The 20,585-nt window shown below is 40.6% G+C and overlaps 1 protein-coding gene across 1 annotated transcript in view; it reads right to left on the bottom strand.

Annotated features, from left to right (window-relative positions):
• Positions 1-14,075: 14,075 nt before the first annotated feature.
• LOC148898686 (dynamin-1-like) overlaps positions 14,076-20,585 on the bottom strand; it is a 15,571-nt gene continuing 9,061 nt past the window's right edge. The window contains exons 13-23 of the mRNA XM_088993488.1: positions 20,472-20,523; positions 20,388-20,399; positions 20,188-20,301; positions 19,696-19,805; positions 18,215-18,326; positions 18,119-18,130; positions 16,472-16,639; positions 16,313-16,399; positions 16,090-16,244; positions 15,846-16,013; positions 14,076-14,419 (exon numbers count right to left, since the gene is read on the bottom strand). Of these exons, the coding sequence (XP_088849614.1) occupies positions 14,398-14,419; positions 15,846-16,013; positions 16,090-16,244; positions 16,313-16,399; positions 16,472-16,639; positions 18,119-18,130; positions 18,215-18,326; positions 19,696-19,805; positions 20,188-20,301; positions 20,388-20,399; positions 20,472-20,523 (1,012 nt within the window). The 3' untranslated portion in view covers positions 14,076-14,397. The remainder of the gene's footprint in view (positions 14,420-15,845; positions 16,014-16,089; positions 16,245-16,312; positions 16,400-16,471; positions 16,640-18,118; positions 18,131-18,214; positions 18,327-19,695; positions 19,806-20,187; positions 20,302-20,387; positions 20,400-20,471; positions 20,524-20,585) is intronic.

Raw genomic sequence — 20,585 nt, 5'->3', positions numbered from 1 at the left:
TGCTATCCATTAGCTAGCTATTAGCTGTCTAGATGTTGGCTATCTGACTATCTATTAGCTATTTATTTGCTATCCATTAGCTATCTAGCTCGATTTCTATCTATTTGAGTTACTTGACTGAACGCTGCCGTGCTTTGGCTGCCACTGCTTGCCTGCGAATATTTTTAGCCTTTTTTTAACCCCTTTTTAGCTGTTTACGGTTCTCGAACCACTGGAAATACCAGACAGTCACCAGACGAACATATGATCCATTTCCAGTCCGTGTTGGCTATCGATTCATCTCTATTTGAGTTACTTCCGGGTTGAGTGAGCTCTGGCTGGCGCATGCGGCTGCCGCTGCTCACCCACAGAAAAACTGATCCTGTGACTGTAAAGTCACCTTGAGAGTTTTGAAAGGCGCTTAGAAATGAAATGGATTATTATTATGATTATTATTATTATTATCATTATTAGCTAGCTAGCTAGCTAACTTTCTATTATTGAGTGCTGTACTCTCTTTGTGACATGAAGAAGTTCTAGATGAAAGAGTAGAGGATCAAAACGTCCTTTTCAGCAGTGGATAAGGGACTATCTAGCTATGTAGCTGGCGGCCATTCTTAAATTAACATCCGCCATTTCTATTTTGGCGCAGGAAGTGTTTGATAGCGTTTGATGCGTCTTTCTGTCTCTCTTGGAAAGAAGAGTTCAGCTGCTAGCTGAACTCTTCATGCCACTGAGAGTTACCTCATTGTCCTCCGCAGGACGGGGAGGACGAGGTTGGGGGGTCGGCATCTGTTCAAACAAGAGCGATGCAGAAAAGAATCTTGGGGAGGCGGGGGGAGGCAGAATAACAGTTGGAGTAATTTGTCTGGAAGAAAAGGGTAAAACGGTTTGAGCGCTTTTTTTTTTTGTGTGTTTGCTCGGTACAGCAAACTCGGACCGACGCCTTTTCCTTTACGCCGCCGCAATATTTTGCGTGTCAGTCTGTGTAAGCTCTCAGTCGTATAGGAGTGGTCCATCGATGAAAAGGTTTCTTCAGCCGTCATCTGTCCTTCTTTGAAGGTGTCGGACGTTTGTTTCGCTTCTCATCCAAGAGGCTTCGTCAGCAAACTAAAATCTTTTGCTGGTAGTTTTGGCCCTATATATATATCCCTACTCTCCAGATTTGGCGGTGCCGGACTCTGCTATGATTGGTCCCAGCTCTCAGGTTGGGGGGACCAGAGGACTACTCCCTGCGGTTATACTGATTACTTCTATTGTCCTGACTGATTACGACTGGCCTGATTGCCCCATTTGCTCTGGTATCACTTTATTCCTCATTCCAATGGAAATGGCAGATGTTAATTTAAGAATGGCCGCCAGGTAGATATCTCGATAGTCCCTGATCCACTGCTGAAAAGGACGCTTTGATCCTCTCACCTTTCATTCCTTTTATCACTTTGCTGTTGTGAAATGTAAATTTCTCCACTGCGATACTAATAAAGGCAAATCCACCCATCCACCCATCAGCATAACTACGCCTATGTTGCCTAAGAAGTCGGTTGTAGGAACGATCCAAATTGAACCTCACCCCACCATGGCGATTTAGTGAAGGGCTTTGCTGTTTTATGAAAATAGCTTATTTTACTCTACTTTCATACTCAGGCAGGACAATAGAAGTAATAAATAAATAAAATGTTCACCTGCTTTGTTAGCTTCCGGGGCTAGCAGATAGCTATCTGCTTCTACAGTTGTTACAGCTGGAGATGGTGATGGGGAGCGACTTTATCCCACTGTGTGTAAATGATTTTTTTTGGGTGGAATAAGGGTTTATGAATCCCAGTCCTTTTCTCCGAAAAGTCCACCCCTTAAGCTTTTGACCTCACCACAAAATGTCCATTCATGAGAAAGAAGGAAAATATCGACTGAATCAGCCAAATGGTGCCTACCCGTTGGCAACGGAACCACCGGCTGCTATGTTAGCTTCTTGCGCTTTCTGAAAATGAACTAGCTGTTCACTACCTAGCTGCTAGCTACCCATCTGCTTGCTTGAGAGCCATAGACCCATTTAACAGTGCTCGCTAGCTACCTCCCTGTTAGCTTGAGAGCCATAGATCCATTTATCAGTGCTAGCTAGCTATCTAGCTGCGAGCTACCTCATTGTTAGCTACCTACCTGCTAGCTACCAAGCTGCTAGCTACCTACCTGCTTGCTTGAGATTTAATAGTGCTAGCTAGCTCCATACATGTTAGCTAGAGAGCCATAGACCCATGTCTGAGTGCTAGCTAGCTTCCTAATTGCTAGCTACCCACCTGCTGGCTACCTACCTGCGCTTACCTACCAGCTGGCTACCTATCTGCTTGCTTGAGAGCCATACACCCATTTAATAGTGCAAGCTAGCTACCTAGCTGATAGATACCTATCTACAGCTACCTAGCTGCTCGCTCGCTACCTGCTAGCTACCTACCTGCTTGCTTGAGAGCCATAGAACAATTTAATAGTGCTAGCTAGCTACCTACCTGTTAGCTTGAGAGCCATTGACCGATTTATTAGTGATAGTTAGCTATCTAGCTGCTAGCTACCTAATTTCTTTATTATCTACCTGCTAGCTACCTATTTGGTTGCCTGAGAGCCATAGACCCAGTTATTAGTGCTAACTAGCAACCTAGCTGCTAGCGAGCTACCAGGTAGCTACATACCTGCTAGCTAACTATTTGGTTGCCTGAGAACGATAGACCCATTTAATAGTGCTAGCTAGCTACCTACATGTTAGCTTGAGAACCATAGACCCATTTATTAGTGCTAGCTAGCTAATTGCTAGCTACGTACCTGCTGGCTACCTATCAGCATGCTTGACAGCCATACACCCCTTTAACAGTGCAAGCTAGCTACTTAGCTGATAGATACCTAGCTAGCTACCTGCTAGCTACCAAGCTGCTAGCTACCTACCTGCTTGCTTGAGAGCAACATCGTCTGCATTCAACTGCGTGGATGAATGGAAAGCACTTTTTTATGTCGTTTTTGTCGGTGTCAAACACGCCCAAGGATCAGTAACAGGTGTGTTTGAATGAAGGCAAATAAAGTTTTTTTTGTTTGACTAGGAGTGCTCCTTCGTAAACAAGGCACGAACAGGTTATCATGATAACGACTAAAATAATGAGAGTCAAAAATCTACGACGCTTTTTAGATTTTTTTGGGTAAAAGTTTGCATGCAGGCGTGAGAATGTGCAAAGCGTATCTGCCATGCATCCATTTTGTTTTATAATCATAAAAATAATAATACATTCGATTTCTAAGTGCCTTTCAGAACTCTCAAGGTCACAGGATAAGTTTTTTTTTTCTGTGGGTGAGCAGTGGCAGCCACTTCCTGCGTCAAAATGGAAATGGCGGACGTTAATTTAAGAATGGCCGCCAGCTAGATAGAAAGATAGATAGTCCCTGATCCATTGGTGAAAAGGACGCTTTGATCCTTTCCTCTTTCATCTAGAACTGCTTCGTGTCACAAAGAGGGTACATCACTTAACAATAGAAAGTTAGCTAGCTAATAATAATAATAATAATAATAATAATAATAATAATAATAATAATAATAATAATAATACATTTGATTTCTTTACAGTTACACGATACGTTTTTCTGTGGGTGAGCAGCGGCAGCACACGCGCCACCATTCACTCAACCCGAAAGTAACTCAAATAGATAGAAAGCTAGCTATTAGCTAGCAAGCTAGTTTTCTATCTATGATCGTTCAAAAGGCGGAGTGTAGACTGCAAGGTTAAAATTCCCATTGACCAGGCTCCACAAATAACACGCACTAGCCATCAGTTCAATTTGAAATGAAAAGACAAGCAAGAGAACCAGCTATTAATGAAGTTTCTAGTGTGTCTGCTTGCAATATCACAACTTCCAAGATGTACAATCCCAAGCTATCCATTTCATCAAGCCATCAACAACCATCACAAAGGTAAATAAACCCACTTTATTATACAGTACAGTTTATTTCTTTAATTATAATACCATAGCACATTTGTTATAATAAAATAAGATATATATTGTGTCGTTTTAAGGCTTATAAAAGTAGAAAATTATGTTTTATGGGGACATGGGAACGGATTATTCTCATTGTAATGCTTTCCTATGGGAAATTATTTTTTGGGATACACACTTTTCGCCTTACACACTCTGTCAGGGAACCAATTAAGTTCGTAAGACAAGGTATCACTGTAGTTTACATTATCCAACATTTAATCCCACAGTTCGTACTACAGTGGAGCCTGGTACCAAGCACACATTAAGTCACGATGCTTTGCGAAGGCCCCTGAGAAAAGCCGGTGAAGGCGAAGTAGGTGGGGGGGAAAGGGGGTGACATAGAAGCCAGGTTGTCATGGGATTCGGGGGTGGGGGGTGGGGAGATTTCCACTGAAGGTGATAGATGCATGTCGGTCGGCCATTAATGGTACAAGTACAGTGAGATTTAAGCTACCAGGGGCTAATTCTTGGTTTCCCCGGGAGAGAAAGGCAAGCGAGGAAGAACTCGTGCTGCAAATTGGGGAATGCGTCGCTAATTTGTGGAATTTTAGGATTTACAGTGAAACCTCAGTTTACGAACTTAATTGGTTCCCAGAAAGGGTGTGTAAGGCGATTAGTTCGTTTGCCAAACATTTATTTCCAATAAGAAACCATTAAAAATGAAAATAATCCATTCCCAGGTCCCCATAAAACATAATTTTCTACGAAATAAGCCTTGAAACTACACAAAATATACCTTATTTTATGTATAATAAATGTGCTATTGGATTATGATTAAAGAAATAAACTGTACTATTGAATAAAGTCGTTTTTTATTTATCTTTGTGATAGTAGATGTCAATGGATGATGAACTTCCAGGTTGCCTCTTGATGATAGCCGAGTAAAGTTGCCGTACTTTCTCAGCGATAATACCCTCACTTACACTGTCCCCGTCTAGCTGCTTTTCGTTAATCCAAATCATCAGAAGTTTTTCAACCAAGCCTGAGACCATTGCTTAGAAAACACAAAAACACCCTTAGCCACACGTAGTGATGGTCGACTTAGCATACTGGTACTGCGACGTTAAGTCACAGAAATGCACACCTTATTCGTGTTTTTTCGATGATCTTCTTCTGCTCGACCGTAATTTTGTTTTGTGTCCTTTTTGGCTGAACACTAGCCTGTGGTGGGGTCTTTTTCGGTCCCATACTAGCAAAAGTATCCTTGATAACAAACCACGTCTGCACTCAAGGAAAGGGGTGACCGTGTCTTCGGTTAAAGCCACGTGATTGGTCAAGAACGCAGCAGTGAGGGGAGGTGGTTTAAACATTAAAGAGACAGGCAGACGACAGTGAGAAAATGGATAGAAAACAGTGAAATTTGGACTGGTTTCAACTTTGATAGTTCAAAGGCAGAGTGTAGACTGCAAGGTCAAAATTCCCATGAATCACGCTCCACAAATAATCCGCACATGCCATTTGTACACTTGATGCAAAAAGCTATCAACCCAGCTAAATAGAACACAATTGATGAGGAACTAGGTAAAATTATGGCAGAGAAAGAAAAATCATTCCTCAAGATGGTGAAAGAAGAAGGCTACGTTCCGCATCAAGTGTTTAATGCTGATGAAAGCGGCCACTCCATTCCAGCAAGCCATCAAGGACCATCACAAAGGTAAATAAAACAACTTTATTATACAGTACAGTTTATTTCTTTCATTATAATACCATAACATATTTATGATACATGAAATAATGTATATTTTGTGTAGTTTTAAGGCTTAGAAAATTACAAAATTATGTTTTATGGTGACCTGGGAACGGATTATTCTCATTTTAATGGTTTCCTATGAGAAATGATTTTTTGGGATACACACTTTTCGCCTTACACACTCTGGGAACCAATTAATTTCGTAAGCCAAGGTATCACTGTATGTCTGAGTTTCAAGGTCAAACACGCGTAGTTTATTGACTCAAAAAGCTGTTCGCCATAGGATTGTTTTGTTTTTGTCCTCTGTAGGTGCGGTTCATTTCCCAGCATTCAATCACCCCCACCCCCGCCAGGTTTTGTAAGCGGATCTCATTGTTTGAACGTATTCATTTAAGATGTTAAAAAAGCGTCGTGTGACAATAGCAGAGAAAATAAAGCTTTTTTTTTCAAACCCCCCCCCCCCTACACTTTTGTATGAAAGACTGTCCGTGGTGACCTAAGCGCGACGGCAGGTTATTTTGCGGGGAGTTACACAACAGCAGAGCATTGTGCGCCATGACAAAGCTAACCGCCCGCCAATTTGCTTCGCTTCATTAGAGGCTCCCCCGCCAGCATGCATCAAACAATTGCGTGTGAGTTCTTTGGCTTTTTTTTTGGGGTGTCTTTTTAAATTTCTATTTGAGTTACTTCCAGGTTGAGTGAACACTGGCGCGTGTGTTTGCCACTGCTCACCCACAGAAAAAAAAAATAATTATTGAAAGGCGCTTATCAATGAAATGTATTATTATATTATTATTATTATATAGCGTTTTAACAACAGCTGAAGCCGGAACAAAGCGCTAACATGGAAAAAAAAAGGGAAATACTGCCCCCTTGTGGAAAGGAGAACAACATTACCAGAGGCCATGGCCAGCGCCTTATCGGCACATAAGCATGAAAAAGACAAAACCTGAACAAATTTGTGAATTTGTCATATTTTCAATTCTCGAATAAATTCGCGAATGGCAGTGAATGAGTGTAGCTGGCTATTTGTTAGCTATATGGCTATCTAGCTACTTAGCTAGCTGTCTATCCATTAGCTATCTGTTAGCTAGCTAGCTTTCTATCTATTTGAGAGTTACTTCCGCGTTGAGTGAACGCTGGCGCATGTGTCTGCCGCTGCTCACCCGCAGAAAAACCCATCCTGTGACTGTAAAAAGCGCTCATAAATGAAATATGTTATTATTATGATTATTATGATGATGATGATGATGGGTGAGGCAACATGCAGCAATCTAACAAAATAGGGCACAATCGGTAATATATAGCCAAAGACATGGATTCTTTATCCTCTAAAAAGACTATGTTACTTGTGGCTGATTTAGCAGTTGATGAGTATTTCTTCCTAGGATTAAAAGTAGTTTTTGGTAGAAAGGATGTGTTGCACTTGACTCTGAATGACGGTTGGCTCCTATCCCAAAGTCATCAAGTCGTTTTACATATATAGGTAACATCCGACTTACGACCGAGTTCCGTTCCGACCAAACGGTCGTAAGTCAAAATGGTTGTAAGTCAAGATCCGTTCAAAATGTTGAATAGAGAACCTGAGGCTAAATGACTCGCAAACTCTGGTGCAGTCACACGGTCGATTGCTGCGCGAGCGTGAGATGCTGGCTGGCCAAAATTGTCAAACACGTTGCCGGCCTGCTAGCGCCAGGCGTGGAGTTAAAATTTAAAAAATGGAAGGTCGTGGTCGTAAATACGGGTGGTCGTAAGTCGAGCCGGTCGTAAGTGGGATGTCACCTGTATTCAAATGTGCGACCAAATGAACAAAATTGTCTCATGACCTCAAAAAAGGGAAACCAGTCACACCTTCCCACAACAGAAGCTTTTTCGACATCCTTAGTGGCGCATTGTTTTGTTTTCCAGTTGCCCCCGCCGACACCCTTCAGGACGCCGTTTACAAATGGCCGTCAATCCCCATCGAGGGGAGGACGAGCCGGCTGCCAAAGCTTTTTTTTTATTATTGGAGACCATAACAAAAACATATCCTGTGTATGGCACCAGTTTCCCTCGATTGTGCTCCTCCCGTTCATAAGAAGTCGAAAGTCTGCGGAGGGAAATGAATGATCGCTTGTGGCCTTTGTCTTTACTTCATTTGTTTCGATGGGACAGCGTGGAGTAAATAAACGTTACAAGTGGAACCAAAGTCATCATCGTACGCCGGGAATAAATATTGAAAAAATAATGTGTCAGGAAAAAGATTTTATCGTGAGCAAAAATGCAAACACAAGTCAAATATATAACAAATATATAACAAATAGATAGATAGATAGATAGATAGATAGATAGATAGATAGATAGATAGATAGATAGATAGATAGATAGATAGATAGATAGATAGATAGATAGAGAGCTAGCTAATAGATAGATAGATAGAGAGCTAGCTAGATAGATAGATAGATAGATAGATAGATAGATAGATAGATAGATAGATAGATAGATAGATAGATAGATAGATAGATAGATAGATAGATAGATAGATAGATAGCTAGGCCTTCATGCAACCCGGAAGTAACTCGGATAGAAAGCTAGCTAGCTAATAGACAGCTAACAGATAGCTAGCTCGTCCTTCACTCAACCCGGAAGTAACTCAGATAGAAAGCTAGCTAGCTAATAGACAGCTAATTCGATAACTAAGCAACTCAGATAGACAGCTAGCTAGTTAATAGATAGCTAACAGATAGCTAGCTAGCCCTTCACTCAACCCGGAAGTAACTCAGATAGAAAGCTAGCTAGCTAATAGATAGCTAACCGATATCTAGCTAGGCCTTCACTCAACCCGGAAGTAACTCAGATAGAAAGCTAGCTAGCTAATAGACCGCTAACAGATAGCTAGCTAGGCCTTCACTCAACCTGGAAGTAACTCAGATAGAAAGCTAGCTAGATAATAGATAGCTAACAGATAGCTAGCTAGCCCTTCACTCAACCCGGAAGTAACTCAGATAGAAAGCTAGCTAGCTAATAGATAGCTAACCGATAGCTAGCTAGGCCTTCACTCAACCCGGAAGTAACTCAGATAGAAAGCTAGCTAGCTAATAGACCGCTAACAGAGAGCTAGCTAGGCCTTCACTCAACCCAGAAGTAACTGAGATAAAAAGCTAGCTAGCTAATAGACAGCTAACTCGATAACTAAGCAACTCAGATAGACAGCTAGCTAGCTAGCTAATAGATAGCTAACAGAGCTAACACCTCGAATCGCCGACTATTGCCACTCTACTTGTTGGTGCTCATTCACAACCTCACAATTTGCACCAATACATTCAAAGTGTTTTTTTGTTGTTGTTTTTTTTTTTTTGCGCGTCGCTGCCGTCGCTGCATCATGCTGACGCGGCGCTCGTCGTTACCTCCGGGCGGTCCCGTGACAGCACGAGGCCTTCGTCTGCGGGATAATAAACAAAGCCTGCATAGTCTTCACAGTCAACGTGAGTCCAAGCGCCGAAACCGAAAAGGCCGCAGCTGTCCCCGAATGCCACTTTTCACGTACAATGGCTTCGCGGTCCACTGCTAAAAAGGAAAAAAAAAAAAAAAAAAAATCAAGCCTGTGACTTTTAATTCAGTTCAAGAGCAGGTTAGGTCGTGTTTTTGTTGAAAATGTACAACAAAATTTACTACTATAACTATTAAATATACAGTAAAGTCTCGTTATATCGATATCGGATATATCGATAGTCCCGGTTATATCGATATTTTTTCGGACTCCCTTGAATATCGATATAACGAGACTTTACTGTATTATATTTTTAAAGGACAACCGACACCACTTTTTTGTTTCCTAACTGACATCGAAAAACGTTTTATAGCATCTAAAATAGCCAAAACACGCAGGCTGATATTTTTAGTCAAATGCAAAACACCAATAAAAATGACTTCAAGTGTCCAAAAACTACTTCAAATTGAACCAGGAAGTGGCCAGTTTCAGAAGGTCCCGCCCCCTTGTTCGTGATGTCACGCCAAGACGTATTGCCTTGCTCCAGAATCTAAACAATGGCTTCAGATTCGGAGAAGATGCTTTCTTGTTACTCATTTTTGGTGTGTATTTTCATTTCACTTGGACACACACACACACACACACACACACACACACACACACACACACACACACACACACACACACACACACTTTTTACTCACTGTGTGTATGTGTGTGGTTAATGAGAGGAAAAAAAATCATACCACAAAAAGTAGAATGATATTTTAACCAAATTCACTACAGGGGTGAGGACTTTTAATGGAGCCATTCAGAAACCCCACTCCTGATGTTATTTCAGTTTCAAGTCTACTTTTTATTTCTTTGTTTTTAAAGAAGTTGAAGTGGAAAATGGGGTGACATTTAGTGTTCAAATGGAACACTAGTTCTTCTCGAAATTTATCAGCAACGGTGGTCCTCACTCCTTATCTGGAGTTATCTGGACCTCACAAAACCATTGAAACAGGAGTGCATGTGTGTGTGTGCGTCTTTGTATGACTAGTTTGTGAGGACCACTAACATTTTATACCATACATAGTGAGGACATTTTTGACAAGTGAGGACCTTTTTCGCCAGCCCCACAAGTTTTCCATTCTAAAGGCTTGTAGAGGGTCTATATATGCATCTGTTAACGTTTCAGAGGTCCTCACAAATTCACCCAAAATGATTTTTAGTGTGTATTTTCAGTTCACCTGGACACACACACTTTTTACTCACTGTCTGTGATTATGTGTGTGTGTGTGTAGTTAATGAGAGGAAACAGTTCATACCACACAAAGTAAAACGATATTTTCACCAAATTCACTACAGGGGTGAGGACATTGAATGTAGCCATTCAGAAACCTCACTCCTGCTGTTATTTCAGTTTCAAATCCACTTTTTTTGCTTTGTTTTTAAAGAAGTTGAAGTGGAAAATGGGGTGACATTTAGTGTTCAAATGGAACACTAGTTCTTCTCTAAACTTATCAGCAACGGTAGTCCTCATTCCTTATTTGGAGTTATCTGGGCCTCACAAAACCATTGAAACAGGAATGCGTGTGTTTGTGTGTGTGTGTGTGTGTATATGTTTGTGTGTGTCATGATCTGGGTCATTGTCTAGTCACTGAAGGACAACGCACCGAAAATGACACAGTAACAGCAGTATCGATCCACTAAATGATGACATTGCACCGATATTTTAAGAAGAGATTGAAAACCAGAGTCTTCGAATCAGAACTGGCCAATTCCAGTCTTGTAGGGCGGCTATCCTACATGTTTTCCATCACTTCCTGTTGACCTGATTGACATGATCCGATCATCAGTAAGGTTTGCTAAGTCTGATATTGAATCAGGTGTGTTGCAACCGGGGGACTTGGGAAAACATGAAGGACAGCAATTTGCCCACCTCTGACCTAGTTTGAAGTACTCAAATAAAACCGTAGTTTTATTATTATAACCCTATTTTATTTTGAAACCCCAACCCTAGTTTATTACCCTATTTTGATATCCTAAACTAAACCGAGTGTAAGACGACAGCACTGTATTTTGAAACCCTAATGTTAAACTATTCTTCAGCGCCACCCAGTGGCTGTATGTTGCTTTTTCAAAAAACAATATTTTAATATGGTTTGTCGGACAAACATGATACAAACATTCAAAACGTTTTACAAAGCCTTGAAAGAAAATGTGGAGTTAAACGATTTTCAATGTTTGCAAACATTTTAAAGCTATTTAAAATGGCATTTTCTGTGTAGTTCTCTCTCTTGTTTCTATTTATAATTGTATTTTATTTATTGTATTCTATTTGTGATTATATTTTTTTATTATAGTACCTATGCCTGTCTGTGATTGTAAAGTGTCCTTGAAAGCTTTGAAATGCGATTAAAATGTAATGTATTATTATTGTTGGATTGGATTTGCCTTCATTAGTCTCGCAGTGGAGAAATTTACGTTATTATTTTAATAAGAATTATTTATTATTATTATTATTATTATTATTATTACCCGTATTTATAACAAACGTTGCCTCCGAGAAAGGACCGCGCATTTTAATGACGTCACTGTTGTTCGCCAAAAACAGCATTCAAAACAGTTCAATTCTCTCGTCGTCGCACTTGAAACTCGAACTTTCACCATTTTTTAAAAAAATCAAAAGGCTTTTCATAGCAGTACGTAATTACATAAAAAAATACTAGATCAAACACAAACCAAATACTTTGTTTAAATATTTTTTTTGTTTTGGTATCTGGGCTTCACGCGAAAGTCACTTGTCAAATCTGCCTGGTGACACGTCAGGTCCTCGCTAACTTTTTTTGAAAAATGAGAATGCAAAGGCTCACCACACAAATTTCACAAGGTCCAAAAATGTTTTAGTGTCAGGAAACAAAATTACAAGGTCAAAGTAAAGCCAAACAAGTATTTTTCTCAATAAATTAATAGCTCAACATGAATTCGGACGATTTACTTTACCTGTCATTACTTCTTCATTTTTTTCTACGAGGCGGTACTCATTCGCGCCATCGTTCACTCAATCCGGAAGTAATTTGAACGGCGTTTAGAAATAAAATGTATTGTTGATTATTTTAATAGTAAATAACAGCGCCACCTAGTGTACACACAGAGAATATAAGCGTTTTGAGACCATTTCGAGACGTAAAAAAAACGTCCAACAAAAGATTCATATCTCACGTACAGGCTTTTAAAATCTTTTAATCATGTACTCGTTTTGTGGAGGTCACGTGACAATCAACCCACTGCATAATTACCTCCCCCGTCACGCGCTCGCGCACACAAACGGTTTGAAGTGTCACTATTGAATCGGAATTACACACTTTAACACGCTGACGTCACTTTACGACGTAACACGAGATGTCACAGCCAGGAAACACATCAAGTGCATGCGGATGCATTGCTGCATAAACGACATTAAATGACAAACATACTAACTACACAGTCAAATTCTATATAGCGATCAGTTTTCATTGATAAAAGGTGTCCGTCGTTTTTTTATTTATTTTATTTTAATCTCGTCATCATCGTCACATCACCCGGTGTGCTTTTTGGAAAGACAATTTTATAATATAGTGCATACATCAACAGAGAAATCGGTTTATGATATTGATTCATCATGAATGGCTTTTTATAGAACTTAAAGGACAACCGACACCTCCGGACAGGTTGCGTCCATAATTTGTAAAATCACTATATATAGCATATAGCTATATTTTACGTTTTAAGACTCGCGCTGAATATTCAGGAAGTCTTGATTCTGGAGCAAGGCAGTTTGTGAAGGAGTATCCTGGCGTGACATCACGAACAAGGGGGCGGGACTTTCTGAATCCGCCCAGTTCCGAGCTCATTTTGTGGCAGTTTTGGGCCACTTTTAATTTTCAAAAACATTTTTATTGATGTTTTGCATTTGACTAAAAATATCAGCCTGCGTGTTTTGGGTATTTTAGATGCAACGAAACGTTTTTCTGATGTCAGTTAGGAAACAAAAAAAAATAATGGTGTCAGTTGTCCTTTAAGCTTTTTATAGAACGGAAGCTTAAAAAAAATGAATAAATACATTAAAAACATATCCACAGGAATGCAAACGCTCCCTTTTTACGTCTTCGTGTGCTTCTATATATATGTTGGCAACTCGACCGTTAACTTGGTCAGAAATAAATTAAGCATATAAATAAATTTGCACCATAAATTTTGGATTGAATGATCCTTCATTCCAAACAAAAGCCAAACTTTACATTGTAAAGGTGAACATTTTCTCATCTTGACTCAAGAGGAAAAATAAATAAATACATAAATAAATAAATAAATAAATAAATAAATAAATACATACATACATTTAATTTCAAGCGCCTTTCAAAACACCCAAGGACATACATACATACATACCTACATACATACATGCACACACACACACACACATACATACATGCATACAATCATACATACATACATACACACACACGCATACATACATACATACATACATACATACATACATACATGCATACATACATACATACATACACACACACACACACATACATGCATACATACATACATACTGTACATACATACATACACACACACATACACACACACATACATACATACATACATACATACATACATACATACACACGCACGCACACACACACACACACACACACACACACACACACATACATACACGCACGCACGCACGCACGCACGCACACACACACACACACACACACACACACACACACACACACACACACACACACACACACACACACATACATACATACATACATACATACATACATACATACGCACGTACACACGCACACACGCACACACACACACACACACACACACACACACACACACACATACATACACACATACACACACACACACACACACACACACACACACACACACACACATACATACATACATACATACATAATACTTATCTATCTTGTTGGATTACTCGCCAAATAGTGAGACAAGGTAATAATAATAATAATAATAATAATAATAATAATAATAATAATAATAATAATAATAATAATATGAACACTGATGTGATTAATATGACGTCGCTCTGACCAAACTACAACACTGTGACACAAAACCTCATACGAGTGGGCGGGGAAGCGGGAATTGCAGGTCATCAGTCGAGGGAGGTCACAGGGGGTCACAGGGGGGGTGGGCCGTGATCTCGCCCGGTGGATCCTCATTGATCACTGATGGAGATCCTAAAACAAGCACGTGTCATTTTTCGGACATGATTGTCTTGTTGTATTGATAGGTGGTCATTACCGCTTACATACACAAAAAAATTGATGGATAAATACTTCTGAAATCAGTAAAAAAAATCTCTGAGTATAGCTATCTATCTCTCTCTCTATCCATATATTTAGCCAGCTAGCTAGCTCGCTATTTATCTAGCAATGTATTTATTTAGTTATCGCTCACTATCTCTAGCTAGCAATAAACATATAGCTCTCTCTCTCTCTCCATATATCTAGTCATCTAGTCACCTAGCTAGAAATATCTTGCTAGATAACTAGCTATTTATCAATGTATTTATTTAGTTATCACTCTCTCTATCTGGCCAGCTAGCTAGAAAGCTAGCTGGTGAGCTAGAAATAAATAAATAGATAAATGGGAAAATAGGTATCTATCTCTCTCTCTATCATATCTAGCCAGCTAGCTAGCTACAAATACATAAATAAACAGATTGATATAATAGCTAGCTAGATTCTTATGTATCAATTTATTTATTTACTTAGTTATCTATCTTTCTCTCAATATCTATCCAGGTAGAAATATCGGTCTTTCTGTCTGTCTATCTATCTATCCATCCATCTAGCTAGGAAGCTAGCAAGCAAGCTAGATATCAATCCATCCATCCAGCTAGGAAGCTAGCAAGCAAGCTAGATATCAATCTATCCATCTAGCTAGGAAGCTAGCAAGCAAGCTAGATATCAATCCATCCATCTAGCTAGCAAGCTAGATATCAATCCATCCATCTAGCTAGCAAGCTAGCAAGCAAGCTAGATATCAATCTATCCATCTAGCTAGCAAGCTAGCAAGCAAGCTAGATATTAATCTATCCATCTAGCTAGCAAGCTAGATATCAATCTATCCATCCAGCTAGCAAGCTAGCAAGCAAGCTAGATATCAATCTATCCATCTAGCTAGGAAGCAAGCTAGATATCAATCCACCCATCTAGCTAGGAAGCTAGCAAGCAAGCAAGCTAGATATCAATCCATCCATCTAACTAGGAAGCTAGCAAGCAAGCTAGATATCAATCCATCCATCTAGCTAGAAAGCTAGCAAGCAAGCTAGATATCAATCTATCCATATAGCTAGCAAGCTAGCTATTTATCTATCAGCTAGCTAGCTATCAGCTATCTAGCTAGTTATCAGCTAGCTAGCAAATCTATATCTATCAGCGAGCTAGTTGTCAAATCTATATCTATCAGCAAGCTAGCTATCTAAGCTATCAGCGAGCTATCTATCTAACCTATCAATCTAGCCAGCTATCAAATCAATCTATCTATCTATCTTTTTTCCCCTCTTTTTACTCTTACAAGACAATATTAGCTTAGCAATTAGCACGGCTTCTCCGGAAAAATGAGCGGCGTGGCCTGAGTTGCAGTAAATGAAGCGATTACCTGGGAACTCCAGGCGGCGGCGGCGCCCGATTAGGACGAGACGGTGCGGACGGTCCGGGGTCAGGTGACACAGCGGGACGAGACGGGGGCCCGGGTGGCGCACGGGCCCCCGGGCGTAAAGGGCCCGGCGGCGCTCGCCGTTGCGGCGTCGGACTGGACATTGGCGACCTGCGGCGGGATTTGATAGGCTTCGACACCCAGGAAGGTTTGAACGGACACGCGACGTTGGATTCCGGCGGCGTACCTGCGGCCCGACGGCATCCCCGTCACCTGCAGCCACGAGTCGTCCACGGGCGGCGGCATGGAGGTGGTGACGGTGGACGTGCTGATGTCGCCGATGATGTCGAGTCCTTCTCGCAAAGCGTGGTACATCCTCAACATGTCGTCGCGCCGCTGAGCCTGACGCATCCGCACGGGAACGCAGTCGAGAACATGCGCGGTCAAGATGGCGGTCAAAATGGCCGTACCTGCTCCTGCGATTCCTCCATCAGAGTATTTTGGTCAGTACACGAGTAAAGCTGAGCCAGCAAGTCGGCGTGGATGAAGTCCTTGGTCTGAAAAGCATCCCAAGACCAGCTGTGACATCACTTCCTGTGTACGTTTTCCCAGCGAACGGGGCCTCATACGTTGTTGACCATCAGGTGCATGATGGTCTTAGGGACCAGGTCCCTGATGGTGCGATGGATGATTGACAGGTAAGAGTCCACCAGGCTCCTAACGATCTCCACCTGCCTCTCCAGCTGAGGATCCACGCTGTGGATTTGACCGTCGCCGCTGGAGTCTTCCGCCTCTACCTACAAACACACACACGTTCCTGTTTCGATGGGTTTGTGAGGTCCGGATAACTCCAGATAAAGGCCCACCGTGAGGACCACCGTTGCTGATAAGTTGAGAGAAGAACTAGTGTTACGTTTGAATTCTAAATGTCAAACACAAATTTCCCACTTCAACTTCTTTAAAAACAAAGCAAGAAGACGTGGACTTGAAACTGAAATAACAGCAGGAGTGAGGTTTCTGAATGGGCATATTCAAAGTCCTCACCCCTGTAGTGAATTTGGTTAAAATATCATTTTATTTTGTGTGGTATGAACTTTTTCCTCTCATTAACCATGTACACACACACACACACACACACACACACACACACACACACACACACACACACACACACACACACACACACACAAATACACACAGTGAGTAAAAAGTGTCTGTATCCAACTGAAATATGAAAATACACACCAAAAAGTCATTTTGGGTGAATTTGTGAGGACCTCTCTGAAAAGGTCCTCACTTGTCAAAAATGTCCTCACTACGTATGGTATAAAATGATAGTGGTCCTCACAAGACCAGTCATACAAACACACACACACACACACACACACACACACACACACACACACACACACACACACACACACACACACACACACACACACACACACACACACACACAGAATACATTTTGAAAGACTGCCATTGAAATTTAGCACTTGGTTAGCGTCTAAGTGCTAGCCACTCGACGCTTAAGCTAGCGATAGCAGCTATTGGTAAATTGGATTGGATTGGATATGCCTTTATTAGTCTCACAGTGGAGAAATTTACATTTCACAGCAGCAAAGTGATGAAAGGAATGAAAGTAGAAAAACAAAATACATGAGCTGCTGGAAAGGCAGCCACTCTCGCGGCGCCGTCTTGAAGTAAATCATGACAGCATAGAGACAAATTCATTCAGCCCAAATTCATTTTTTTTTTTGATGGCCTTATTGAACAATTGACTTCTATTCCATCGACAGAACTTTGGATGTAGCAATAGTTGTTTTACAGTGCGATGCGTATGCGGAACTGTAGCGGCTTGGAACTGAAGCGGATTTACAAGAGATGTGAGACAATCTGATTTTTGTCAATGGATCCGACAGCTTGGTGTTTGCGCTCAACATTTAGCTTGAAGCAGCCACGCGCGCACATTCCAACATGACGTCTCTGATCCACTGGTGAAAAGGACGCTTTGATGCTCAACTCATCTAGAACTGCTTCATACGACAAAGAGGGTGCAGAAAGTGCGCAAGATTGTGTTGTCATATTATTTTGTTCTTTTGACTTCAAGATGGCGCCTCGAGAGTGGTTGCCTTTACAACAGCTCCTGTATTTTTTCTACTTCTTCCTTTCCTCTCCTCTTCCTTTCATCACTTTGCTGCAATGTAATGTAAATTTCTCCACTGCGAAGCTAATAAAGGCTAATCCGGTTATCAAATTCTTTTCATTCGACTCACCTTTTCTTTATCCTGTCAGGGAGCAAGAAAAAAAAATCCCAGTGAAAACTTGATCAACATCATCATCATCATCGCTATCATTATAATGAGGAGTACCACGCTGCGTTCAGGGTACACTCCCGCGCGTAGGAAAGACGCCTTCCAACTGTCCACCTCTTCTTGAGACTCGCTGGCCAACTCTAGTTGACGGTAATCCTTGTAAACGTTCCTTTAAAACACACAAACACGCATACGTATGTCGTATAAATGATTGTTGTTGTAATTGAGACTACTTCATCCATATAAGCGTAAATAAAATGTATTATTATTATTATGATTATTATCATTCATTCATCTATTTGCGATCTCACTAGCTTGTTGGCTACCTAGCTATCTATCTATTAGCTATATATTTGCTGTCGAACTAGCTAGCTGGCTACCTAGCTATCTATCTATTTGCTATCTATTCACTATTTAACTAGCTAGCTGGTTACCAAACTAGCTATCTATTCGCTATGTAACTTGATAGCTGGCTACCTAGCTAGCTATCTATTTGCTATCCATTCGCTATATAGCTAGCTAGCTGGCTACCTAGCTATCTATCTATTTGCTATCTATTCACTATCTAACTAGCCAGCTGGTTACCAAACTAGCTATCTCAGACATGGGCAAACTACGGCCCGCGGGCCACATACGGCCCGTTAGGCTTTTTAATCCGGCCCGCCGAACTTGCCCAAATTATAGTACAAACAGTGTCTAAAACTCATGACAAAAAGTTAGCGAACAACAGGGCAGATAACTGAAAAGTTGCCTGCCCCATTTTTCACAAATTGAAGCACAATGAGACAACTAATCACATTAAAAAGCATTGTCACAAAGTATAAAGTTTTTTTTAAAATCAAGAACGCACCTACTATTAATGCTACCTTGCTTAATTTACAATAAATGTGCATGGCTGTAGATTTTGCTGCAGTACTCGATTGTCATTGCAGTGCACTTGCCCACCCCTGAGCTATCTATTTGCTATGTAACTTGATAGCTGGCTACCTAGCTAGCTATCTATTTGCTATCCATTCGCTATATAGCTAGCTAGCTGGCTATCTTGCTATCTATCTATTTGCTATCCATTCACTAGCCAGTTGGCTACCTCTCTGTTTGCTATCTAAGTACCTAGCTGGCTACCTCTCAATTTGCTATCTATTCACTATCCAACTATCTAGCTGGCTACCTAGCTATCTATCTATTAGCTATTTAACTAGCTAGCTGGTTACCTAACTAGCTATCTATTCGCTATCTAACTAGCTAGCTGGCTATCTTGCTATCTATCTACTTGCTATCCATTCACTATCTAACTAGCTAGCTACCTCTCTAGCTATCTATTCACTATATAACTAGCTAGCTAGCTATTAGTTATCTTTTAGCTAGCTAGCTAACTTTCTATTTGAGTTATTCCGGGTTGAGTGAACGCTGGCGCATGTGGCTGCCGCAGCATACCCGCAGAAAAACTGATCATGTGACTGTAAAGTGACCTTGAGAGTTTTGAAAGGCGATTAGAAATTAAATGGATTATTATCATAATTATAATTATTATTTGGTACCTGTGCTCGGTGTTGAAGAGAGCAAAAATGTGCTTGCTGGACATGAAACTCTTCTCGATGTCTTTGAGTTTCAGGTGATCGACTGTCAGCATGTACTTCTTGTCCTTCTCCTGCAGGGGGCAGTAGAAACATGATGAAAATGCCCTCCATTAGACTCACCATTATGTAAACTGTGTACATATTTTTGTTTTGTTTTTAATTTTGAAGTTTTATATTAAGAAAAAGTAGGATTTTTTTTTATCGTATATTTACAGAAAAACAATGTCGTCTGTTTTTCAAAAAAATGATATTTTTGAGAGTTTTGAAAGGCGCTTACAAATGAAATTTATTATTATTATTATTATTAGTCCTATACAGTCACCCGTATAGTAAATAAGAACCCCCAATAAATAATAAATAATAATTCAATAAATAATAATAATAATAATAATAATAATAATAATAATAATAATAATAATAATAATAATAATAATAATAATAATAATGTCTTACCTCGTCATCTTTGTACCAGGACAAATTCTCAGCGGTCAAAACAAACCAGTACTCTTTGGCGCCGCCCTTCATGATGCCGATGTTATTGATGGTCAGCCAGCCTTTGCGGATCACCTGTCGGCAAGGTGAGTCAGCGAGAGGCTCCGCCCCCTTCTGATGTCCTCGCCCCCCTCTACTTGTCATCAGATGGACTCACTCACCATGATTTCATCCTGAGAAAAGAATGTGTCAAAAAATGGTGTCGCGGGTGGGCGGGGATAAGTTGGTCACGTGATCAAGTTCACCTGATTGCCGCTAGCCTTCTTTTTGCTCATCTGGCTGCTTTTCTGCTGAGCGCTGAGGGACGCACATAGAACCGAGGACACCCTGAGCACTTTGGATTTTGCACATGTCATCTT

This window comes from Hippocampus bargibanti, linkage group LG04 (assembly GCF_051943395.1).
Source record: "Hippocampus bargibanti isolate YZ-2025 linkage group LG04, ASM5194339v1, whole genome shotgun sequence".
Taxonomy (NCBI): domain Eukaryota; kingdom Metazoa; phylum Chordata; class Actinopteri; order Syngnathiformes; family Syngnathidae; genus Hippocampus; species Hippocampus bargibanti.
Note: the sequence above shows the minus strand (reverse complement) of the source record. Positions and strands in the feature narration are given on the sequence as shown.